General features: G+C 44.1%; 1 protein-coding gene and 1 long non-coding RNA gene across 9 annotated transcripts in view; one reads left to right on the top strand and one right to left on the bottom strand.

Moving 5' to 3' along the window:
- Positions 1-453: 453 nt before the first annotated feature.
- Positions 454-26,377, top strand: part of LOC147111868 (uncharacterized) — a 45,566-nt gene continuing 19,642 nt past the window's right edge. The window contains exon 1 of one of the 3 annotated variants that reach the window (XR_015079758.1): positions 454-635. This is a non-coding gene — a long non-coding RNA (uncharacterized LOC147111868). Of the gene's footprint in view, positions 657-1,050; positions 1,094-26,377 lie in introns of those variants that run through there. The other 2 variants (XR_015079757.1, XR_015079759.1) reach the window with 2 other exon arrangements.
- LOC147111867 (tumor necrosis factor receptor superfamily member 19-like) overlaps positions 11,910-26,377 on the bottom strand; it is a 98,312-nt gene continuing 83,844 nt past the window's right edge. For 4 of the 6 annotated variants that reach the window (XM_085999197.1, XM_085999199.1, XM_085999196.1 and 1 more), the window contains 4 exons: positions 22,872-22,997; positions 19,302-19,404; positions 15,383-15,803; positions 11,910-12,935 (listed from right to left, as the gene is read on the bottom strand). In XM_085999197.1, the coding sequence (XP_085855323.1) occupies positions 12,924-12,935; positions 15,383-15,803; positions 19,302-19,404; positions 22,872-22,997 (662 nt within the window). In that variant the 3' untranslated portion in view covers positions 11,910-12,923. Of the gene's footprint in view, positions 12,936-14,852; positions 14,937-15,382; positions 15,804-19,301; positions 19,405-22,871; positions 22,998-26,377 lie in introns of those variants that run through there. The other 2 variants (XM_085999201.1, XM_085999200.1) reach the window with 2 other exon arrangements.

Raw genomic sequence — 26,377 nt, 5'->3', positions numbered from 1 at the left:
TTCAAAATTTTGATGAGTTTTGATAGATTACAAAGGGAGAAACTGTTTCCACTGGCAGGAGGGTCGGTAATAGAGGACACAGTTTTATGGTAATTGGCAAAAGAACCAGAGGGGAGATGAGGAGAATTTTTTTGCTGTGAGTTATTATGATCTGGAATGCACAGCCTGAAAGGGTGGTGGAAGCAGATTCAATAGTAACTTTCAGTAGCCAGCCTTTGACTTGCTGTGGTGGGTCAAATACAGGTGGCACAGAGGACTGCCACAGACTGCTGCCAGGATAATGGGCATTCAACAGCTGCCTGAGGTCACCAGCTGCATGTTGAGGGAGTGAAATTCCTTCCGGTTCATTAAAATGGCCGAGTACATGAGACGCATGCAAGACAATGGGCCAGTAATTCCTGTCCCAATGCGTGAGTACGGACGGGGTACTCACACGTGGGCCCGGAGGAATTGCCGGTTTTCAGCATGCACAGCGCATGCGGGGAAAACCGGCATTTCCTCTCCTCTGACCCAAGGGGTTAAGAGGCGGAACGTGTGCGAGGTTTCAGGTAGCGCGTGCGCGCTGAACTTCCCTTTTTTTTGAAGAGTTGCCCGTGGGGAAAAGACTCCGGTTTTTACGCGTGAAAAAAGCAGCCGTAAGTACTTACTTTTAACAGGTAAGTGGTCTATTAAGTAAAATTAGAAATTTTTTCCACAGGTTCATTATTTTTGAAGACTTTACAGTAAGGTAAGTGTATTTTTAGCCCCGATTTTTTATATAATAATTTTTTTCAAAATTTAAAATTATTGTTTAAAATAGTTTTTTACAGTTATTTATAGTTCATTTAAGTAGTGCGATGTTTTTTTAAAATTTTCTTTCAAGTTTAAGTAGTGTTTTGGGGCCAGGAGTTTTCATGAGTTTGACAGTTCTTACTATCAAACTCATGAATGAACTTTTGCAACCTCCCATTGGTTGCCCAGTGCTCACGTGATCCCAGCCGGCTCATCGCACTAAGTACGCCGCTGGGTCACGCACGCACAGCACGGCAGGACCTGAAGCGGGCCAGTGAGAGGAAATGCAATGCGGGCCAGGATTGAAATGTCAGCGCGCCGGGTAAGTGCACATCGGGGGCTTGCACGCGCGGCAAGCCCCCGAACCTAATTTCTGGGCCAATGTGTGTGCAGTCAATGGCACCCTGCACCATGGGGAAGCCTGCAATCTGTGCAAAACCTCGTGCTCACTTTGCCTGCTTGTCTCTGACGAGGGGGAATGAGATGAAAGTCTTTTTCTATGTATAGAAAGCCTCATGGACCTCCCTTATACAGCAGTGCACTTCAAACTACGAGATGTTGCTTATATCTCCAGCAGCAGCCTGGAAGGGGCCAGACGCATAAAAGTTAAGAGCCACAGTCACCTTGACAGCCACAGGCAGTGGCATCCTTGCCCTGCTTTGAGGCTGCAGTTGTGGCTGCAGCAGTTGGCAGGTTTCAGTCACAGCATCTTTTGTGAAGTGAAGACATCTCATGCGTTAGTCCTCGCTGAAGTTAAGGTAAGAAAATTGCTCCCTCAAGACCCTCGGCAGATATGGCCTTCTGCTGAGAGCCCATCTCCCCCTCCTCCTCCTCCCTCTTCTAGCAGCTTGTCCTGCTCTGCGTGGCCTCTCTTCATTCTCCCAGTCATGCTCACTTGCCAGAGGAAGCCCTACCAGGCCACCCATGTCTGGAAGCAACTTGTTTCAGCACAAGATTTTAAATGACTAAAAACTACTTCAAGACCAGGCAGACCACCTGTAGAGTATTGAAACTTTAGCCAAGTGTAGGAAACCTCCAAAAATATGTAAAATTGCACCACCACCCAGAAGAAATAATCCAGCAACTAATCTGTAAGTAGTTCATAATCCCTTTAAATAGCACTGGTGGGGGGTTCTTCATGCCGTTTAATGTTGTGTTCAGCTGGTTCGAGGTTAAGACTGGAATGTGGAGTTTGAAAATGGCAACGCTGGTGTCAAATCAGCGTTGCACACCGATTTACTCCATCATCTCGCTGCTCTGCATGCTGCCGGTGGTTGTTAGATGCACGCACACAAACCCCTTTACCAAGATGGCATCCTGCGCAGTTCTTGTTGGTAGTGCGCGCGCATCTTCGATCTCATTTTCAATCCTTATGTAGCCACGTTGCACCTAAAACAGGTGCTGCACAGCCCTATTTAGGTCCCCTAGGGGGTACCATTTGGACACACCCCCAGTGATTTGAGACATGCCTCACAAACAATAGTGAATTTAGAGCACCTACCTTATAATCATTTCTTTTTTTTATTCATTCACGGGATGTGGGTGTCGCTGGCAAGCTGACTACACCTGGAGGTCCCTGAGGGTATCTGCAATCATTTTCCCACTCCTCACATTCTTTCCACACTCTACATGTTTTTATATAATAAATAACAATACACTAAAAGAATATCATCACAGCTGAGTGACATAGAATGTATTATTCTCCAGATACGCAGGTTTGTTAAGTTTTGCCATTTTAAAGGACTGCAGTTACTTCACAACAGGAATGGTGAAAAGACAATCATTGTAGTGTGAGAAACTGTACAACTAATGATAAGCACTAATAGATACCCTGAGGCTTTGCTCACGGGTAGTCTGGGACCTGGAGTGTGGTTTCTAAAAATTCTGATGTTTACTGCAGTTCCACTAGTCTAAACATGACAATGGTTCACTATCCTACAGCACATTTCCTGAAGCTACGTGTCACATGAATGACTTGAGGTAAAAGTATTACCTAACTTACTGATACTGAAAGATAAAGGCCTGTTTCTATTACTATTTACCTACCACTCCACAAAATGTGTTTAAGACAATGATAACTTAATGTAGAGAAACATCCCAATATGCTTCATAGAGGTGTAAGGAAAGGTATGCTGAGCCAAAGAAAGCGCAATTAGGAGGGCTGCGGGTGTGTGGGGGGGGGGGGGGGGAGACTGCACAATAGGTTGGAAACAGAGAAACTCCCTTGCAGCAGCATCTGCAAATCTTCCCTTGCTTTATAAGCGATCCAGGTAAATCAGTAAACTCAACATGGAGGCACTGAATGATGGACTGCAGGCCTTAGGGAACCATCTGGAGAGGTCAATGTCAACTGGATTCCAAAGTATGTAGAGCAGAATCTTAGAGGGACTAAATGATATTTGGTTGACTCTCTCAGGAATTTAAGGATCTTTCTGGTTCAGTGAGGCCCATTGTCCCACTGATCGCTGGTAACCAAAATCCTGTTCCCAAAGCAGAGGCGATCTAGTGTACATGCCTCAGAGGATGCTTCCCTTCACAATAACGGCACAGAGGAACACGCCATCAGCTCCCCGCAGAAGCCTTCATCTTTGCAAGACCAGGCTGCCAAGGAGCTCATGACAAAGAGTCAGCCTGTCTTGTGTTCATCGCAGGTCTTAGGGGTCCTGAAAGAGGAGGCTTATTATTTTTCACAGTAGCCATCTACATCTCAGACTAAAGACAGTCAGGTGACAGGTGGCAATGTTCGAATAGGTAAGAGAAAAGCTCACATGGTGACCGAACCAAATGATGCTTTTATAAATAGTTGTAATAAATCACTAGAATATTTCATATTCTGCATGGTTCTCAATGGGGAACAGTTAATGTGCTGATGTTGAAGCTCAATATTAGGATGTAATGGCTAGCTGTGAGCAGCAAGGATTTTAAATGGACCTTCGAGAGGTTGGTGGGAGCAGGCAGATCGTTGATGGGCTGAAGCTTCCAAATAGCCGTGCTCTGTTCATTTGTGAAGATGTGCTGAATAAGTCTGTCTCTCAACAGTCTAGCAGCAGCAATCACTGCACCTGCTTCCTGGGCCGAATCTTCAACATCAGCAGCCTGATCATCAGGCTCTCCGCCATCCTCTGAGACATCTACCATTAATCCTTTCCTGATTGCAAAGTTGTGAAGCACACAATATTCAACCACAATTTGTGAGACAGTGCTGTGCACATACTGCAAGTCATCTTCAGACTTAGCCATGCACTTCCTTTGATCATCTCAGAGGCTTTCAAACCCGTCGCATAATTTTGACCAACTTGAGAGATGCGGTGTTTTGAGGTGTGATACTTTTGACTTGAGATGCCTCGGAGGCCATACTTTGAGGTATGAGTGTGACCCTTTTCAAAGGTGTCATGTGATGGATGTGCACTAGATGCAAGACTTCTAATTATTTAGAAAGTAAAAAATCATTTCCACAATAACGTTATAATGTAACCAATAGTAACTGCTCACTTTCTAAATGTACACTACTGTTACAATCCTTTTACAACTTGCACAAATAATTGTCCAATCAGATTTATATAGAGGTTACATAATGACACTGTTTATTGACAAATTGATGTCAGGGTATATAACAGATAAGCACTTGTGTAGGTCTGAGGTGTAAATAGTTTGGGATTTGTAAAACCTACTTTCCAGTTATTGCATCTGCACACAAGAAGATATTAGGGCAGATGGCCAAAAGCTTGCTCAAAGAGGTAGGTTTTAAGGAACATCTTAAAGTAGGAAAGAGAAGTAGAGAGGCAGACAAGTTTAGGGAGGGAATTCCAGAGCTTAGGCCTTGGCAGCTGAAGGCACGGCCACCAATGGTTGAGCGATTAAATTCAGGGATGCTCAAGAGGCCAGAAGTTGAGAAGCGCAGATATGGAGAAGGGTTGTGGGGCTGGAGGAGATTACAGAGGTAGGGAGGGGCGAGGCCATGGGGGGATTTGAAAACAAGGATCAGAATTTTAAAATCAAGGCGTTGCTGAACCGGGAGCCAATGTAGATCAGCGAGCACAGGGTGATGGGTGAAAGTGAGTTGGTGCGAGTTAGGACACCATTGGAAACAGAATAACAGAAAATGCTGGAAAAACTCAGCAGGTCAGGCAACATCCATGGAGAGAAATTTGAGTTGACATTTCGGGTCGAAACCCTTCTTCAAAACTGGAAAGAAAATAAAATAGATTGAAGGCAAGGCTGCGATCGAACAAAAGAGACAATAAAAGGTATTCGAAGCCAGACGAGATGGTAATAGGCCCGTGGAGACAAAAGGCAGCTGAGATTAGGTGTGAAGTGTACTGGCAGGTAAGAGACAGCTGCCAGGTGAGAGAGAGAAACAAAAGGAAAGGAGTGGGGTGGGGGGGGGGGGGGGGGGGTGGAAAGGAGGACCCAAAACAAAGGGGTGGAAAAAATTATAAGTACTGAGTTTGGATGATCAGCCATGATCTCATTGAATGGCGGAGCAGGCTCGGGGGCCGACTGGCCTACTCCTGCTCCTATCTTCTATGTTTCTATGTGACCCCTGGTTCTGGACTCCCCCGCCATCGGGCACATCCTTCCTGCATCTAGTCTGTCTAGTGCTGTTAGAATTTTATAAGTTTCAATGAGATCCCCTCTCATTCTTCTAAACTCTAGCGAATATAAGCCTAATCGACCCAATCTCTCCTCATATGTCATTCCTGCCATCCCAGGTATCAGTCTGGTGAATCTTCGCTGCACTCTCTCCATGGCAAGAACATCCTTCCTCAGATAAGGTGACCAAAACTGCACACAATACTCAAGGTGTGGTCTCACCAAGGCCCTGTACAACTGCAGCAAGACATCCTTGCTCCTGTACTCGAATCCTCTCACTATGAAGGCCAACATACCATTTGCCTTCTTAACCGCCTGCTGCACCCGAATGCTTACCTTCAGTGACTGGTGCACAAGGACACACAGGTCTCATTGCACTTCCCCTTTTCCCAATCTATTGCCGTTCAGATAATCTGGTTTCCTGTTTTTGCTACCGAAGTGGATAACCTCGCATTTATCCACATTATACTGCATTTGCCATGCATCTGCCCAATCACCCAACCTGTCCAAATCATACTGGAGTTTCTCTGCATCCTCCTCACAGTACACACGCCCACCCAGCTTTGAGTTGTCTGTAAACTTGGAGATATTACATCTAGTTCCCTCGTCTAGATCATTTATATATATGTTGTGAATAGCTGGGGTCCTAGCACAGATCCCTGTGGTACCCCACTAGTCACTGCCTGCCACTCGGAAAAAGACCCGTTTATTCCAACTCTGCTTCCTGTCTGCCAACCAGTTTTCTATCCAATTCAGTACCTTACCCCCAATTCCATGTGCTTTAACTTTGCACGCTAATCTCTTATGTGGGACCTTATCGAAAGCCTTCTGAAAGTCCAAATACACCACATCCACTGGTTCTCCCTTATCTATTCTACCAGTTACATCCTCAAAAAATTCCAGTAGATGTCAAGCATGATTTACCTTTTGTAAATCCATGTTGACTTTGTCCGAGCCTGTCACTGTTTTCCAAGTGCTCTGCTATTACATCTTTTATAATGGACTCAAGCATTTTCCCCACTACCGATGTCAAGCATACCAGTCTATAATTCCCCGTTTTTCCTCTACCACCTTTTTTGAACAGTGGGGTTACATTAGCTACCCTCCAATCCATGGGAACTGTTCCAGAGTCTATAGAATTTTGGAAGATGACCAGCAATGCATCTAATATTTCTAGGGCCACTTCCTTAAGTACCCTAGGATGTAGATTATCAGGCCCTGGGGCTTTATCGGCCTTCAATCCCGTCAATTTCCCTAACACCATTTCCCAACAAATACTGATTTCATTCAATTCCTCCCTCTCATTAGGCCCTATGTTCCCCGACACCTCTGGGAGATTATTTGTGTCCTCCTTTCATTAATACTTAACTGCATAAGGGTGTCCAAACTATGTCCTGCATGCCTGAGTTTTACCTCTCTAGCCCATGAAGCACTGCTCTACTTCTTCATTGTTGGAAGGGCAATCCTAAAGTAGCCAATTAGGAATAAGAGAAAGCAAAATAAGCAGGACTTCATAGGAATATAGGAACAGGAGTAAACCATTCAGCCACTTGAGCCTGTTCCGCCATTCAATTAGATCATTGCTGAGCTGTAAATTAACTCAATTTAACTGCCTTGGTTCCATAACTCTTAATGCCTTGCCTAACAAAAACCTATCAATCTCAATTTTGAAATTTTTAATTGACCCAGCGAACAGCTTTTTGGGGGAAAGGGATCCAGATTTCCACTACCTTTTGTGTGAAGAAGTGCTTCCTGACATTACTTCTGAACGGCCTAGCTCTAATTTTAAAGAAATGCTTTCTCTCTTTTACCCTATCAACTCCTTTAATCATCTTAAACACCTCAATTAAATCACCCCTTAGTCTTCTATACTCAAAGGAATACAAGCCCAGTCTATGCAAACTGTCCTCATAAGTCAACCCTTTTAGCCCCGATTTTATTTGGGTGAATCTGCACGGCACCCCCTCCAGGACCAATATATCCTTCTTGAGGTGCGGTGCCCAGAACTGAACACAGTCCCAACCAGTATGATATTAAGTAATACAGACTAGGAAAGCACCAGATTTGATCCCCGGTTCATGGCAAATTAGCAGATCTTATCCAGGGGTGGCAGTAGAGGCACTGCAATTGGCCTCTTTACCTTGGCCTAGGGAATGGGAAATCTGCTCGAGTTCCCACTGCTGAAAACCATGCAAGGGAGGCGGTCAAATGAAGACAAGAATGGGCTCTAGTGATTCCCCTTACAGTCTCACTGTCTTGGCTCAGGTAGGAAGAATGCCTTACTGGGCCAAGCTACCAGAGGGCAGCCAACACCTGTGGAGCTGCAGAGAATAAGGCAGCACTTTCATGACAGGGGTGAATATAGGGGCGGGAGTCGATAACAAAAAATAAATCTGATTGACTGCCACTTACTAACCAGTATTACCCATCTGTTGTAATGAATGTTATTATTGAGTCCAAGATGCAATATTTTAATTGATTAGAAAGACTACGGGGATAGACTTCTATAACTTTTGAATCAGTTTATATAGCATGGCTATGCAGATGATATAAATGAGTAGGGGTGCTATTTCTACAGTGAGGCAGATAAGAGAGTTTTGTTTGCTTTAACTCAGTGATGTAATCACTAATTAAAATACAGGCTAATCGTTCTTGAGCATTGAGCGGGGGAATGAAAAATGATTTAAAATACTAATTATTGGTGGACTTTCAGTTTTACATTTAAGATCTCACAGGACTATAAATTAGTAGCAATATTCTTTTTAGGTTGTTTCTCTGGAATTTTTCTTAAACAAATTATTGAGTGACTATGACTACCTGTCGTGCGGGAGTGCCCATCGAAAATGTAAAGTTTTAGTGTAGTTCTCATCATACGTTGAAACACTTTCTGGTGAGGTGGTTCATTCTGCACAACAGCTGACTGTGGAATCCTAAATACAATAGGCCAAGTTCCAGCATTTTGTACTTTGCTGCTTATTCTGTTGTATTATTTCATAAACTTTAGAACTGGTGGATGATTCTTTCGCCTCCTTCCCCACCCCCCCCCCCATACTAGCAAAATGTGATTCAGATGAGCTGTATATTTTTCTGACGATGACAAATTTCCTAGCTGTGGAAGAAAAGCCAGTTCACTGATCCTTTGCCAATAATGATCAAAAGGACTTTGAAGCAGCAGTGTGTACATATTTACAAAATCTGTCGAGTTACAGGCCATATCCAGCAGCTGGGAAGATTCAACTACTGCAGCAATCTATGGGCCTCATGGGCTGCATGCAGCACTTGGGGATTTAAAAAAAAATCGGTTTTCCTCATCTCCCCTTTGCGAGGTATCCCCACCTGACAAGAGGATACTCAGGGTATCTGCTCCAAAGGCTCTGCTGATGCAGCTCCATAACCAACTTTAAATTTGTCTCATCATCCACAAGATGATTTTACATCAGCACCACTTATACAGTCATATTATTCTTTACTCCGTTCTGTGCTGCATAAAGCCTTGTCACATAGAGTCATAGAGTTATACAGCACGGATAGAGGCCCTTCGGCCCATTGTGTCCGCGCCGGCCATCACGCCCTGTCTAATCTAATCCCATATTCCAGCATTTGGCCCGTAGCCTTGTATGCTATGGCATTTCAAGTGCTCATCCAAATGCTTCTTAAATGTTGTGAGGGTTTCTGCCTCCACAACCCTTTCAGGCAGTGAGTTCCAGACTCCAACCACCCTCTGGGTGAAAAAGTTCTTTCTCAAATCCCCTCTAAACCTCCCGCCCTTTACCTTGAATCTATGCCCCCTAGTTATTGACCCTTCTACTAAGGGAAAAAGCTCCTCAGCATCCATCCTATCTATGCCCCTCATAATTTTGTACACCTCAATCATGTCCCCCCTCAGCCTCCTCTGCTCCAAGGAAAACAAACCCAATCTGCCCAGTCTCTCTTCATAGCTGAAGCGCTCCAGCCCTGGTAACATCCTGGTGAACCTCCTCTGCACCCTCTCTAACGCGATCACATCCTTCCTGTAGTGTGGCGACCAGAACTGCACACAGTATTCCAGCTGTGGCCTAACCAGTGTTTTATACAGCTCCATCATAACCTCCTTGCTCTTATATTCAATGCCTCGGCTAATGAAGGCAAGTATCCCATATGCCTTTTTTACCACCTTATCCACCTGTTCCGCCGCCTTCAGGGATCTGTGTACTTGCACACCCAGATCCCTCTGACCCTCCGTCTTGCCTAGGGTCTTTCCATTCATTGTGTATTCCCTTGCCTTGTTAGTCCCCCCCAAAGTGCATCACCTCGCACTTTTCCGGGTTAAATTCCATTTGCCACTGTTCCGCCCATCTGACCAACCCATCTATATTGTCCTGCAGACTGAGGCTACCCTCCTCGCTATTTACCACCCTACCAATTTTTGTATCATCCGCGAACTTACTGATCATACCCTTTACATTCATATCCAAGTCATTAATGTAGACCACAAACAGCAAGGGACCCAGCACCGATCCCTGTGGTACCCCACTGGCCACAGGCTTCCAGTCACAAAAACAACCTTCGACCATCACCCTCTGCCTTCTGCCACTAAGCCAGTTTTGTATCCAATGTGCCAAGGCACCCTGGATTCCATGGGCTCTTACCTTCTTGACCAGTCTCCTGTGTGGGACTTTATCGAAGGCCTTACTGAAATCCATGTATACCACATCCACTGCGTTACCCTCATCCACACACCTAGTCACCCCCTCAAAAAATTCAATCAAATTAGTCAGACATGATCTTCCCTTGACAAAGCCATGTTGACTATCCCTGATTAATCCTTGCCTCTCCAAGTGGAGACAAATTTTGTCCCTCAAGATTTTTTCCAATAATTTTCCTACCACTGATGTTAGGCTCACTGGCCTGTAGTTCCCCGGTTTTTCCCTACTACCCTTCTTGAATAATGGTACTACATTAGCGGTTCTCCAGTCCTCTGGCACATCCCCTGTGGCCAGAGAGGTCCTGAAATATATGTGTTAGAGCCCCCGCAATCTCCTCCTTTGCCTCACACAGCAGCCTGGGATACATTTCATCCGGGCCTGGGGATTTACCCATTTTTAGGCCAGCTAAAACCGCCAATACCTCCTCCCTCTCGATGTTAATATGTTCGAGCATATCACAGTCCCCCCGCCCTATTTCTATGTCTACATCGTCCTTCTCCATAGTGAAAACAGATGCAAAAAATTCATTTAGAACCCCTCCTACATCTTCCGGCTCCACACACAGATTGCCACTTTTGTCCCTAATGGGCCCTATTTTTTCCCTAGTTATCCTCTTACCCTTAATATACTTATAAAACATCTTCGGATTTTCCTTTATTTTGCTCGCCAGTGTTATTTCATGGCCCCTCCTTGATCTCCTAATTTCTTTTTTAAGTATCCCCCTGCACTTTTTGTACTCCTCTAGGGCTTCCTCCGTCTTTAGCCTTTTGTATCTACCAAAAGCCCTCCTTTTTTTCCTAATCCATTCTCGTATATCCCCTGACATCCACGGTTCCCTGTGGTTTTTGGAACCACTCTTGACCTTTACGGGAACATGTTGCCATTGTATGATCTCAATCTCCCTTCTGAAAGCCTCCCATTGCTCCGATGCGGATTTTCCTACAAGTAGCTGATCCCAGTCCATTTTGGCCAGATCCTGCCTTATCCTATTAAAATCGGCCTTCCCCCAATTTAGAACCTTTATTTCCGGCCCATCCCTGTCCTTTTCCATGACCACCTTAAATCTTACCATATTATGGTCACTACCACCAAAGTGCTCACCTACTAGCACTTTTTCCACTTGGCTGGCCACATTCCCTAGAATTAGGTCTAGTACCGCCCCCTCTCTTGTAGGACTTTCTACATGCTGGCTCAAAAAGCTCTCCTGGATGCACTTTAAGAATTCTACACCCTCTGAGCCTTTCACACTCTGACTATCCCAATTAATATTGGGAAGTTGAAATCCCCCACTATTATTACCCTATTATTTTCGCACTTCTCTGAGATTTGCCTACATATCTGTTCCTCTATCTCCCCCTGACTGTTTGGAGGCCTATAGTACACTCCCAGCAAAGTGCTTGCCCCCTTTTTGTTTTTAAGCTCCACCCATATGGCCTCATGGTTGTTCCAACTAAAAGTTGCATCTAACAACCCAATCATAGCTGTAACTATTTCTGTATCAAATATAGTGACATACCAAAAATAAGGAACATGATACTGCAGCCCATTACCATATTATTGAAAAATAATCGGAAAGCACTGTTGTTGATCGAAAGATCCACCAAACTAGGGCATCAAGACAGTGAGTGATCATTTGGAATAAATGTAAATCCAAGCACCTTACACTGGGTGCCATATAAACTCACCATTTAGGGTATATCGTTAGTTTAAAGATGCAGTAGAAAGACAGCATTGTTGTATATGATTTTCTTTAGTTTATTGAATTTGTAGCCATTAGCTAAAGAAGGATATCTTGAAATCTACGCTACTCAGATGCACTTTGTTAACCAACTTTTTTTATAATAAATTGTATATGAGCACCAAAGTTCAACCTTTATTATTAATAAACAATGTCACAGTCTCTCAAATGATGTGATTCAACTGAAAGTTATCCAACCCTTTCAAATGAAGTGGAACATTGTATGATGAACAAACACATCTTCTGGCTACTCATAGCATGCACTAACATGTAGAAACTAAAGTCATTCAATACCACCTCCACCATGTTCCAATATTTAGTGCACTATCAGCTAAGCCAATCTAGCTTCCCTCAGTAAAGAGAATGATAAACACATCATTCATTTTAACAGTTTTTTGTTGAAATACCTACTTCACACTGTAGTAGTACAATGGCAGAGGTGGAACACAATGCAAATGGCTACCTTCTTCATTTGTAATTATTAATACTTAAAAAAAATTCATTCTCCACATTAACGTACAGTGACATTTTTCTAAAAAAAAGACATTAAAAGTGTACAACCGCGTTTTCTAAAGCTTTAATAACAAAGATTTATAATTGGATACCTAATGAATCAAAATCTTTTTGGTGGAATACCACTTCCCACAATCCTCTGCAGGCAGTGTCTATGGCTACAGTTGTTAAGGCTTCAATTTCACATATAAGCCAATCGCACTGGGATCTTTATCCCACCAGTTGCTGTCTGAACCATGGATCCCTCATCATTTGTCTTCAGAAACCCTTTAGCAGTTTGAGCACAGAGGTTTTGACAGAGTTCTTCATTGTCACCTGTGCAGTCGTAAACATTCCTCCCAAGAGCTTTGAACAAGGTGCCAAATGTTTCACACAAAAAAGCAAATAGTAAATCACAAGTGGTAGAAATAGACTGCTGCTTAAAATGAAGCATATATTCACTTGGATGTGGTTCCTGTCTGCGATGGACATAGACAGATGTAGCAAACAATTTGCCATAGTTCAGCTGGGAAAACTGTAGGATCCTGAGATTTCAGGCCTCAGCAGAGTGTATCTTTAGCTTGAGAGAGTCAACAGAGAAGGATCAAAACAGAGACACTCCTCTGGCACCATCAAGATGTATTCTAGACACAATCCTGAAAAGAGAAAATTACAGTCAATACGAAGGATCAAACCAAAAATAGGATTTCACCGACATGCTGGAGAAAATTAATAACTAACCTTTTGAGCACAACAAGCAAACCAGTAAAAAATAAGGTCTCATTTATTCCAACATTATATAACCAGTGTGTTTAATTCTACATTATTAGACTTCAACAAAAAAAAATCCTCTATATACCAGCAATTAAAAAGGAGCACATAGCATTTTTAAAGCATCCACAGCAATGCTAACGGTATAATTAAAATATATAGGTGCGACAGTTTAAAAAAACATAGCTATTAGAAAGCCACTATGATAAGTGTTTGATTGACATTTATAGGCTTCAACCCTCCAGATAGGGTGTGGTGTGTTAACTTTCAGATTGTGGATGAATTTTGGTGAAAATGTGAACATTATCTGAATAGATGTTTGGAATTTGAACTGTTCGGACTTGGAGATGCACTAGCCGCTTCCAGTAAATGCACCTTCAGGTTCTTTAAGTGCAGCTGTGGTGGCTTAAAGGACCTGAAGATGTACTCAAAATGATTGAGCCACTTCTGACTCCAAATCAAATGACTTGAGGTTCCCTAGCCTTGCAACCCTGGAATAATAATAAAATGGGGAGTTTTGGAATAAAACTCATCTATCTTCATCACTCGTCATTTTCTAAGCTGCTGATCCCAATTTTCACTTCAACAAACTCTATTGGGAATTTGCAACTCTCCTAGAATTCCATGAGCTTCAAACTGGGGTAATTCGATTTCCTCCAAGTTAAAAACAACTACCTAGCTCAGGCCTGTCAAGTGTCATCAGATGTGACAGTTGCTCACGTGGTTAGTAACATGATGACCTACCTTGATGTATGTTACTCAAATATAAACACAGCTAGCTCCCTATGTTTAAGTGGCTATGAAATCTGTGTCACTCTCACTTATCCTAAGTGTCACTCCTAACAGTGTTGACAGATCTGCTATCCTGTTGTGTTGTAGAACCTCTCTATCTCCACAATTTAAGTATTTCATTAAAGAAGCATTTTTCATCTACTTGGATTAAAACAATCACTGCAAAATTCTATGCTTTAATAAACTCGCCATCCACTTGTGCTCACATAGACATGGGAATAAGATAGGATGGGAAGAGGCATATTTGGATAATTCTCAATGCTTTAACCCATAGGTTTCCTGGAATTGCAATGCTGTTCTTTATCAGTTGAGATTAAGTGCAACATCTGTGCTTCCTCCCACAATAATGCAAACAGGAACATTACAGAAAATTGGTGACAGTTGAATCCCAAATTCAGTTTTGAACTGGCCTAAGGCAGCTCCCATCACTACCATTTCACATCAGCAAGAGCCTTCTCCAGCTACTGAAGACACATCTTTACATATCAGCATTTTCCTTATCAAAGTACATTCACTTTAATACTCAAAGTATTCAATAGAAGGGAAATGTTGGTGGAATTTACGTCTTATGTCTGTCAAAAGTACCAAAAGGAATACCTCCAGCATTTTTGATTGCTGTAGACGGATTTCCATATTTAAATTGTACTTTCGTATAGGAGGTTATAAACTGCATTCACTTTATTCATTTCACTGCATACATTTTAATCCCAGGAGACCTACAGGTTAAACCTTCGGAAATATCCAAATACGCCTCTTTCTGATCTCATTCCCATATCTATGTGTGAAGCACATGTAGGCACAGAGATGGATGAAAATCTATTGAAGCAAAACTGAGGATAATTGTGCTGAGGTACTGACAGGCAAGTGACAGGTTTGCTATCAAACAATATGCTCCAGCAATACTGGTTCAGCAAGTGATGATTAATTGCGTATTTGACTTTCTGCATTTAGAACTTTAAGAATTTGGTCTGTGCTGAGTTACCCGATCTTATTCAGAAAAGCAGTAAGGGGATCGACAATTGGCCTCAGTGCCCCTGGGTTAGAGAAGGAAAATTCAGCCACAGTTCTTGCTCCTGGTCACCATCTATTGACGGCTGCTAGGATTGTGACATCAGACGAAGACAGGAACAGGTTTGGCTATGATGTCCTCCAGGGAGAATAATCTGCTGACATTCACTATCTGGGTTCTCGCATGAAGAATGGCCAAGGGTGATGCACCAGAGGGTGACTGGCATCTTGTGGAATTGGCCCCTAGCAAGGAGCCATTGCCTTCAGAAGGGACAAAATGGGTGGGAAAAAGGATGAAAAAATACTTCATTTGTGAATAGTGAGGAGAAAGATTTATATTTCTAGCACTTTACCATAGCTCTCAGAAATGTCTACGTACAATGAATTACTCTGACCTTCAGTGAGTATTATGAAATATTTCATTTTCAAATGTACTGAGATTTGATGCCTTTCAGTATTATGTAAACAGGTCAAGGATCAAGATTCTAGTGAAACGTTACTGATAAGGGAGTGGTTGATTATTATGCCTTACCCCAACTTCTTCATTTGGAACTTGCTCAGCATTGCTCTCCTTTTGGTGCTGTTCTTGGTCTCCATTGTTTAGGGATGGCAGATCTCCTGGATCTTCTGCACCTTCTTGCTTTTTGGGCACTATATTAGTTCCACCCATCTCCACCAAAAGGGACTGCAGACAAAGTGACTCAGGTTGATCCTCTTGCGTTGGGCATGCACCTGAGGGTGGGATTATTGGGGTTTCCGACCTTGGGTTAAAGGCAGCAACGTCCTCTGGAGAAGGTTCAGTGTTTGATGGGTGAAGAGAGTCACAGAAAGAACCAGTGTCACTGCAGGCAGAGTCTTGCATCAGAGGCCAAGCTTCGGAGGCATCTCCACCAAAAGAGGGTGTAAAGACATCTAGGAGAGAGGGCAGTATTTCTCCACTACAGTCTGTGTTCCTGTGTGTGACAGAAAGCATATTACAGTTAACATACTGGTTAATAAAGGTTAACTGGTATAGTTATGTTGCTAAACATATTTCATAGCGTGTGGCTGCAATCAGTAACTCAGTGGTACTGGATATGAAACCTTTATCTCTCTGTGCCATGACACCATATGAGAGTACTCCAATAATGTGCCATAATGTCACAAATAACTGTGAGAAGAAGTTTTTGAGTGTTACGCAATAGGTTTTCTGATAATTGTGTAACTGGCTACAAATAGGCAAGTTAATGAAATATGTATTACTCAGAAAAAACCCATGCTGTTAACAAGTTGCATCAATTGTCACCAGATTTTAATACTGAAGTCAGGGTATCTTGTTGAAAGATGTTAATTCTTTAGGTACTACAGAATCAAAGTCGCAGTGCCTAAAAATTCTTATGGAGATGCTACCTGTTTGCTCAACTAAGTAACAGATTACAAGGTGCTATGGTGGGTTAAGTGCACTGTCCTTTCTCCTATGGGACAGAAGTTCAAACCCAACTCAACCTGATGGATGATCCTGTAAGTGGGTGAAATTGGTCTTTGGTGGTTGTGCAAAAATGGGTGCTCGGGAACCAGCAGCCTGTTTTACCCTGCCTGATTTTATTGAAGTTAATGGAAAAGAAAATCGGTCGGGGTATAAATGGGCTGCCGATTCGTTATTGCCCGTTTTGCACTAGTGCTGAAGACAAATTTCGTCTCCTGAGAGTTCTAAATTAAATGAGATTTATCAGTCTCAATCCAGTACCTGCTGGGACAGCACAGAATGAGGACTATTTTAGTAGCAATTGAGATGGCTGATGGGGGCTTCTATGGCATGCTTTTCAAAGGATGGGATGGGGCAGTCTTTAGCAAACCTTCTGAGTAATCTGTTCTGCAGCATTAACATTCTCAGCTTGATGACTACAATATCTGTCTATTACATATGAAATTCAGTGCATGGGGTCAACGTTTCATTAAGAACTCATTATAAGTATCTGAAGGACCTGTTACTCTTGTAGGTGGCACTGTGATAAGCATTTTCATTGTTAAATGTGTCATATTGTGTGACACACATTAGGTGCTATATTTTAACAGTATATCACACTGTGGCCACACAATCTGACCACCAGGCTCCCAAAAATAACTCAAAATGCTTTCTGAAAGTTTTTTTCATCCACCTCTTTTTTGTCAGTAACTAAAATTTCTAACATCCAAAAGAAGGGTTTAATACAAAATAAATAATTCAAAAATTACGTATTTCACTGGACTTAATGGGATATTGGGCCAGTAATTCCTGTCCCAACGTGTGAGTACGGACGGGGCCCGGAGGAATTGCCGGTTTTCAGCATGCACAGCGCATGCGGGGAGAACCGTCATTTCCTCTCCTCTGACCCAAGGGGTTAAGAGGCGGAACGCATGCGAGGTTTCAGGTAGCGCGTGTGCGCTGAACTTCCTTTTTTTTTTGAAGAGTTGCCCGTGGGGAAAAGACTCTGCTTTTTACGCGTGAAAAAAGCAGCTGTAAGTACAGGTAGACTATCCTTTATCCGAAAACCTCGGGACCAGCCGAGTTTCGGATAAAGGAGAATTTCGGATTTCGGAAGGTGGGTCGGCGGGGGTCCGGCGGGGGGTCGCGCGCACGACTTACGCTGACGCTCAGCGTAAGTCAGTCGGGGTCGGGGCCGGCGGGGGGGTCGGCGGTTGGCGGGGTCCGCGGGGGGGTCCGCGGTTGTCGGGGCCGGCGGGGTCCGCGAGGGGGTCGGCGGTTGTCGGGGCCGGCGGGGTCCGCGGGGGGGTCGGCGGTTGTCGGGGCTGGCGGGGTCGGCGGTTGTCGGGGCCGGCGGGGTCCGCGGGGGGGTCGGCGGTTGTCGGGGCCGGCGGTTGTCGGGGCCGGCGGGGGGTCGTGCGCACGACTTACCCTTTATCCGAACTTCCGAAACCGGAACCCTCTAAAAACCGAAGGTTTTTTCGTTCGTACGCACGACTTACGCTGAACGAAAAAACCTTCGGTTTTTAGAGGGTTTCGGTTTTCGGAAGTCCGGATAAAGGGTAGTCTACCTGTACTTACTTTTAACAGGTAAGTGGTCTATTAAGTAAAATTAGAAAATTTTTCCACAGGTTCATTATTTTTGAAGACTTTACAGTAAGGTAAGTGTATTTTTAGCCCCGATTTTTTATATAATTTTTTTCAAAATTAAAAATTATTGTTTAAAATAGTTTTTTACAGTTATTTATAGTTCATTTAAGTAGTGCGATGTTTTTTAAAATTTTCTTTCAAGTTTAAGTAGTGTTTTGGGGCCAGGAGTTTTCATGTGTTTGACAGTTCTTACTATCAAACTCATGAATGAACTTTTGCAACCTCCCATTGGTTGCCCAGTGCTCACGTGATCCCAGCCGGCTCATCGCACTAAGTACGCCGCTGGGTCACGCACGCACAGCACGGCAGGACCTGAAGCGGGCCAGTGACAAGAAATGCAATGCAGGCCAGGATTGAAAGGTCAGCGCGCCGCGTAAGTGCACAAAACCTTTATTGAATTTTGAAGACATCTAATTATGACACTGATGTTTTGAAAAGGTCAATGCTAATCAAATACACCTGTGAGACAGAGATTCTAATTTTTAATATCTGAGATAGAGAAAGAGACACAAATAGAGTGAAAAGCATTCAGTTAGTTTCTTTCCTCATTCTAAGTTGAATTTTGAAAGCAAATAAAGCCTCTTTGAGGGAAACATATAAGAAGGGAGGTTGGAGGGGAAGGGGAGGAGGGAAACTGGTTGAGGGTGATGGGGCAGAGTGATTGGAAGTAGGGGGAGAGTGAATGTAGGATTACGGGTGAGATAAGTGACAATAGAGCAAGGATCGGGGAGCCTACAAGGGTTGCTTTGGTATTCCAAAGGGGAAGTGGTAGGTGTAGTAATAAGTGAGAGGAAGTGGTAGGAATGGGAATGGGTAGTAGGAAGCTGAAGTGGTCGGGGATACAATGGTGTGAGGGGGCAAGGGGAAGCATGACTGATTGAGGGAGGGGATGGAAAGGGAGCCATGTAGGACTACATTTTACTTGCAACTCCCACTCCAAATGCAGCTTGCAGCCGTAGGTGGCTCCTAACCCTGCCACATAACAGCACGCCATACCACCTAACTACCGCCCCCCCCCCCCCCCACCCCCCAGGAAAGAAAATAAGAAAAAGACAGAGAAAGAAGCAGGAGAGTACAAAGAGAGAAGAAACAACAGTTAAGGAGAGAGAAGCAGCAGAGAAGAGAAAGGGAAACATAAGCAGAAAAAGAGAGACAATCAGTAACACAAAGACATCAGAGACAGGAAAGAGAGTGACCCTAATCTGTGACCTACTGTGTACAAAACACCACAGAAGATTAACTAGTTAGCACAAAAAAAATAACTGAATGTTACCTTGCTGAACTGAATGAGAAATTGCTATAACCAGTCAAGTAGGTTACTGTTGGACATAACTCCTGAGGTACTTTCTGCTATTACCTTTTGTGATGCACAGATCCAGATGGAGGGTAGGAGCTATCACTGCTGTACTCCAGACTGCAGGTATCATCAAAACAACAAGATGGAACCAGGTGAACAGGCCCTTAGAGAAAAAAAGTACAATCACTACAGTCAGTCAATAAACAAAATGCATATTGAATGGGGGACACATTTAGCTGGATGTAGGTAACGTTCATCATCCCTAACTATGGAAACCTTAGACTATATTTTGCAATGTCACTCTCTAATCTTTACGAAATGTTTTGAGTGTAAAGGGAGTGGAGCCTGAACTAAAAATTAATGCTTTTATCCTCACAATTGCTGCTGCTTGTCACTTTCTACAAAGAGCTGAATTTTACTTTTAGGGGTGACGGGTTTAGTAGCAGCAGGGTGGGGCCTCCGCCTGGCCCTCCGACTCCGCCCTGATGCCAACCCATTTCTCCGCAGGGGGCAATGCCCGTTTAAGTGAAGTGGGTTTGGATTCATCTTTGTCTCGTCGTGAGCAGACTGTGGGGGCGATTTTTAACTATCTGAAAAACATGTGGCCAGCAATTGAAAACTAGGGGGGGGGAGTGTCTCACCCTTCCCGTTGACACCCAAGGCCTGCCTGATGCAATTTTCAGGCGGGTCTGTAAATGGGCGAGCAGCCTGCCCACTTGCCCACTTGAAACAGGCATGCGACAGCTTAAAGAAGCAAATCACTTCAATATGCAATTTTCAATACAAATGCCCAGTTGTACCAGGCATTGAGCGTCCTTACCAGCGATCCTTAGAGGCCACTGGTGCCTCTCAAAAAACAGCCCAGGAAGCTTTCCATTTTCTTCTTTTTGGGTCCAGGAGGAGCACTCTTGCTCTTCCTGGGCCCCCCAATAAAACCTTGCCCCAGAATTGTCACCCACAGACTCGAGCTGCCGGCCAGCTCAGCATTGGAGCCGGACAATTTCCTGCCATCCCAGAACCAGCCAGCTGGAACAGGGCTTAGTCGCAGCAGGGTGGGGCCTCCGCCTGACACCCATGGCTTGCCAGTGACGCACTAATGAAACCGGGCCTCCACTGACTTCGCCCCCATTTTGGGCACTGCTTGAAAACTGCCTCCTGTGTCTCTTCTTTTGGTTCATTTGTGGCCCCTTCATCTGCTGCTGCTGGTCCATTTCCCCCTCATTCTTCATCTGGAGATGAGCCAGAAAAATACCGAAAGGAACGCTTTTGGTGTGGGTTAGGTTGTCTAGGCCAGTTAAGATTGCTGGATTTTTGGGGTGACAAGGTCACGTTCTCAAACAAATGTAAAGAAAAGGCTGCTCCTCTGGTGCAACAAAATCAGCAAAGTCAGGAACACCTTTAAGAGCTTTTAATGGTTGCTGTGCAGGTTTTGCCCTCTGCTCCAGCTTTTTTTTGGGACACCAGCATGATATTGCATCATTGGTGCAAAATAGGGCAATTGTGTTTGTGTGCATTATTACCAGGAGCATTGAATATTTCCAACTCGATGGAAGAAATACAGTATTTGTTGGCTTCTCCGTGATTTATAAAACCAAATGTAACTAATGCCACTGATTCGGTGCCCTTGACCAGATCCCTGCTGTTTGTCCAAAATTAAATGTGTACCATTTTTGTTGGTAACCTGATAAAACAATTACCTTATTTGTCATTTGAACCTTCTGTTATAAAAGGCCTTTGTTAGGTCTCAGTAACAACACACAGCTGTTTTTAGGACAGTTAATGCTACAGTACTAGGCCTGTGCTGGCAGATACTTTCAATATTACCAACACCGGTAATTCTGTTGGCAGTGTGGGAAGTTCCAAGACAGCTTCAGAAGAAACACACATACCTGGCTAAAATATCAGCCCCCTAATTCAATTACTGTAGTGAACCATATTAAGATTTGATCATCTTTAAACAACTGGTACAGATGAATTGATATTCAAGCATTGTGATCTTGACTCCCTCTTTGTTATTTTCTCTCTCTCCTTCTATCCTTTTGTACCATGATCAAAAGGGGCAGGCAGATGGCCTACTCCCAGGCCCCTGTGAAAGCCCCTTTGTAATAAATTCCATTGAGGCACAAGAGGCTGTCTGGATGACTCAGTCCCCACTGTTTCCTCCCTCCTGGAGAAGGCAATTGCAATCATCTTGGTTGGCATCTTCCCCAACAATGTGGCTGAAGTCAGGAACGTCCTGTTGAAGAATTCTCCATAGTCTCCTGAAGATTACTCACTATCGTGCATACTTGTCCAGCCAGAACTGTGAAATACTAAGGGAAGGCTGAAGAATCTTCATTATAACTGCTGTGAATGCTACTCTGTGAACAGCTACCGTAAGCAGGCCAAGGCAAGCAGCAATAGTTCCCACCTCCACGTCCAAGATGAAACACTGGGCCTGAATTTGCGCTCGGAGGCTACCCGCGGGGAAATGCCCTCGATCCGCAAATAAAATCCGCGCCTACCTTCTGCCTCAGGATCCACGGAGCCTCGTGCTCCTGGGCCTCTACACGTAGACATGTGTAGAGGCCCATGTATCCCAGGGGCGCAGGCGGTTCGCAAGCGCCCCTGGGATCACGTGGGCCGGCCCAACGAATGAAAGAAGGGGGAATCCCCATTCTTGCTTATGGGGATTCTGTACGTATGGAAACCCCATAAGCATGAATGGGGATCACATAAAAGACACATTTACAATACCAAATAATTTTTTTTTAAATTACATATTTAAAATTAATTAAAATACAATTTAATTAAACATTTAAAACAAAAATTAATTTTTTGAAAAATAAATTTAAATGTTTTAAAGGGGCTAAAAACAACCGTACCTTATTTTACAGGTATTTTAATGTTTAAATAATTGAAATTTTTTTATTTTTATATTCATTTAAACTCTTACGCCAGACGTAAGAATTTCATGGGCATTTGCTGGGCAGTAGTTGGGCTAATCCCGTGGATTACCTTTTCCCGGGGATGGCTACAATCTGTCAAGAAGATTTTTGACATCGCAAGTTCTGGGATTTTGCACATGCGCTTCGCGCGCGAAAGCCCAGAACTTGCAGGGCTCTTACAGGTGCGTAGACACCACCTACGCACCCATAGGCAACAGAAAGTATGGGCTATTATACTTTGTGGCGGAGTCTATGTAGTAACTCAGTCATAGGGACAAGCACACATAACTGAGCCAGCCAGGTTCAAATGACAAATAAGATAATTGTTTTTTTATCAGGTTACCACAAAAAATGGTACGCATTTAATTTTGCACAAACACCAGGGATCTTGTCAAGGGCACCAAATCAATGGAATTGGTTAAATTTGTTAAGTTTTATAAATCATGGAGAAATCAACAAATATCCTATTTTTTCCGTCAAGTGGAAATGTTTTATGCTCCTGTTAATGATGCAAACACAATAAAAATTGTGATTTTTACAATGCCACGTATTCATCTCACGTTGCACATAAAAGGTGATTGTCTACTGTCTTAAACACTTAAGGGATGTACTTAGGATAAACCACATCATCCAACTACAATGGGAGTGTCGACAAGTCTCCTCTAGTAAAGCTGTCCTCTGGGGATTCTTTCTTCACACCTACCACAAGCCTGCACTGGACCTTGTTGGCAGTGTGTGCAGGTTCTGTGTGGACTCAGATTAATCCGCTGCCTGTCAAAGGATGACAGTTCCGCCCCATTTAACTGAGCATCCTGGAGTCTCATTGACCCTTTGAAGAGAGAAAAAAAAGAGTAGCAATAAAAAATGGTGTTTTATGACAGACCTTAATAATTCCCACCCACTGGGGGCGATTTTAACCCTACTCGCTCAAATTGCCCTGCCTCTTTCCTGTCCGAAAGCTGCCATGATCACATCTGTAAATTTAACCGGCTCTCCTGGGCAGGCAGCAAGGTCACGCACCCGGAGCCAACAGGGTCCTTCTTTACATATGCATGCTGTGGCCAGATGACATCATTGAAACCTGACTGTAATTTTAACTTAGGCCTGAGCGGGAAATTCACCTGGAGTTAAAATCGGGGCCTGTACAATGTGGCCCATACGGTGTCAGTAGGAGAGCACTTTGGTGACAGTGACCATAATTCGGTGAGGTTTAAGGTAGTCATGGAAAAGGACAAAGATGGATCGGAAATAAAGGTTCTAAATTGGGGGAAGACCTATTTTAATATGATAAGGCAGGATCTGGCCAAAGTGGACTGGGATCAGCTACTTGTAGGAAAATTCACATCAGAGCAGTGGGAGTCTTTCAGAAAGGAAATAGAGAGAGTACAACGCCAACATATTCCCGTAAAGGTCAAGGGTGGGACCAACAAGCCCAGGGGTCAAGGGATATATATACAAGAATGGATTAGGAAAAAAAGGGAGGCTTTTGGCAGATACAAAGGACTAAAAACAGTGGAAGCCCTAGAGGAGTATAGAAAGTGCAGGGGGGATACTTAAAAAAGAAATTAGGAGAGCGAAGAGGGGGCATGAAAAAACACTGGCAGGCAAAATAAAGGAAAATCCCAAGGTGTTTTATAAGTATATATTAAGGGGAAAAGGATAACCAGGGAAAGATTCAGTGCTTGGAGTCGGGAGCGGAGGGACCAGTGAGCCGAGGCCCGGGTGAGTATAAAACCTCACTTTCGCGGGCTTTCTTACAGTGCTTGGAGTCGGAAGCGGAGGGACCAGTGAGCCGAGGCCCGGGTGAGTATAAAACCTCACTTTCGCGGGCTTTCTTACAGTGTGATGTCACCAGAAAGCAGGTAAGTGATTGGGTGGCAAGTATTTCTCTCTTTTTAAAATTAAACTCGGTGGTTTATAGTTTGTTTGTAATCCAGAGCCCTTAAATATATCATTTAGCTGTAAGGTAACTTGAATTCTGCGGTTTATATTTTCTAGGGTCTCTCTGGTGTAGCGGGGACTTCTGCCATACAAGCGTCCTAGAGTATATCTTTAATTGGTGGTATTGAATTAATTTAAATTAATTAAAGGGTAAGTCATGTCAGGACAGCCCAGCCCCGTGTTATGCACCACCTGCGCTATGTGGGAATTCAGGGACGCTGTCGGTGTCCCTGACAACCATGTGTGCCGGAAATGTATCCAGCTGCAGCTACTAGCAGACCGCATTGAGGCGCTGGAGCTGCGGATGGATGAGTTTTGGAGCATTTGCGATGCTGAGAAGGTCGTGGATAGCACGTTTAGTGAGTTGGTCACACTGCAGTTAAGGGCTGCACAGGCAGAAGGGAAATGGGTGACCATCAGGCAGAGCAGTAGAAGCAGGCAGCTAGTGCAGGGGACCCCTGTGGCCATCCCCCTCTCAAACAGGTATACCGATTTGGATACTGTTGAGGGGGATGACTTACCAGGGGAAGGCACCAGGGGTGCTTCTGCTGCTCAGGAAGGGAGGAAAAAGAGTGGGAGAGCAATAGTGGTAGGGGATTCTATCGTAAGGGGAACAGATAGGCATTTCTGTGGCCATAGATGTGACTCCAGGATGGTTTGTTGCCTCCCTGGTGCCAGGGTCAAGGATGTCACTGAACGGCTGCAGGGCATTCTGAAGGGGGAGGGTGAACAGTCAGAGGTCGTGGTTCACATTGGGACCAACAACATGGGTAGGAAGAGGGATGAGGTCCTGCAGCAAGAATTTAGGCAGCTAGGTAGCAGATTAAAGAGCAGGACCTCAAAGGTTGTAATCTCTGGATTACTCCCGGTGCCACGTGCTAGTGAGTATAGGAATAGGAGGATAGAGCAGATGAATGCGTGGTTAAAGAGTTGGTGCAGGAGGGAGGGCTTTAGTTTCCTGGATCACTGCGTCTGCTTCTGGGGAAGGTGGGACTTGTACAAGTCGGACGGGTTGCACCTGAACCAGAACGGGACAAATATCCTTGAGGGGAGGTTTGCTAGCACTGTTGGGGGGGGTTTAAACTAACTTGGCAGGGGGATGGGATAAAGAGTGGAGCTATAATAGGGGGTGATGTACAGCCAAATATAGAGGAAAAAACAAGTCAGCTTGGAAGGCAGAGCAAATATGTAATGGCACAAGGGAGTAGGGCAAGGCTGGATGGCATTTATTTTAATGCAAGGAGTCTTGCGAATAAGGTGGATGAACTGAAGGTGTTGATGAACACATGGGAGTATGATATTGTTGCTATCACGGAGACATGGTTGAGGGAGGGGCAAGACTGGCAGCTCAATATTCCGGGGTATAGAATCTTCAGGCGAGACAGAGGGGGGGTAAAAGAGGAGGGGGTGTCGCAATATTAATTAAGGAGTCAATTACTGCTGTAAGGAGGGATGATATATTAACAGGTTCCTCTAATGAGGCCATATGGGTAGAACTTAAAAACAAAAAGGGGGCAAGCACTTTGCTGGGAGTGTACTATAGGCCCCCAAACAGTCAGGGGGAGATAGAGGAACAGATATGTAGGCAAATCTCAGAGAAGTGTAGAAATAATAGGGTAATAATAGTGGGGGATTTCAACTTCCCCAATATTAACTGGGATAGTCAGAGTGTGAAAGGCTTAGAGGGTGCGGAATTCTTAAAGTGCATCCAGGAGAGCTTTTTGAGCCAGCATGTAGAAAGTCCTACAAGAGAGGGGGCGGTACTGGACCTAATTCTAGGGAATGTGGCCGGGCAAGTGGTAGAAGTGTTAGTAGGTGAGCACTTTGGTGACAGTGACCATAATTCGGTGAGATTTAAGGTAGTCATGGAAAAGGACAGAGATGGACCGGAAATAAAGATTCTAAATTGGGGGAAGGCCGATTTTAATATGATAAGGCAGGATCTGGCCAAAGTGGACTGGGATCAGCTACTTGTAGGAAAATCCACATCGGAGCAATGGGAGTCTTTCAGAAAGTAAATTGAGAGAGTACAATGGCAACATGTTCCCGTAAAGGTCAAGGGTGGGACTAACAAGCCCAGGGAACCTTGGATGTCAAGGGATATACGAGAATGTATTAGGGAAAAAAAGGGGGGCATTTGGCAGATACAAAGGACTAAAGACAGAGGAAAGGACTAAAGACAGAGGAAGCCCTAGAGGAGTATAAAAAGTGCAGGGGGATACTTAAAAAAGAAATTAGGAGAACGAGGAGGGGCCATGAAATAACACT

The sequence above is a fragment of the Somniosus microcephalus genome, chromosome 10 (assembly GCF_052327205.1).
Source record: "Somniosus microcephalus isolate GS21.2 chromosome 10, FLI_Smic_1.0, whole genome shotgun sequence".
Taxonomy (NCBI): domain Eukaryota; kingdom Metazoa; phylum Chordata; class Chondrichthyes; order Squaliformes; family Somniosidae; genus Somniosus; species Somniosus microcephalus.
The sequence above is the reverse complement of the archived record's forward strand: the minus strand, read 5'-3'. Positions and strand labels throughout refer to the sequence as shown.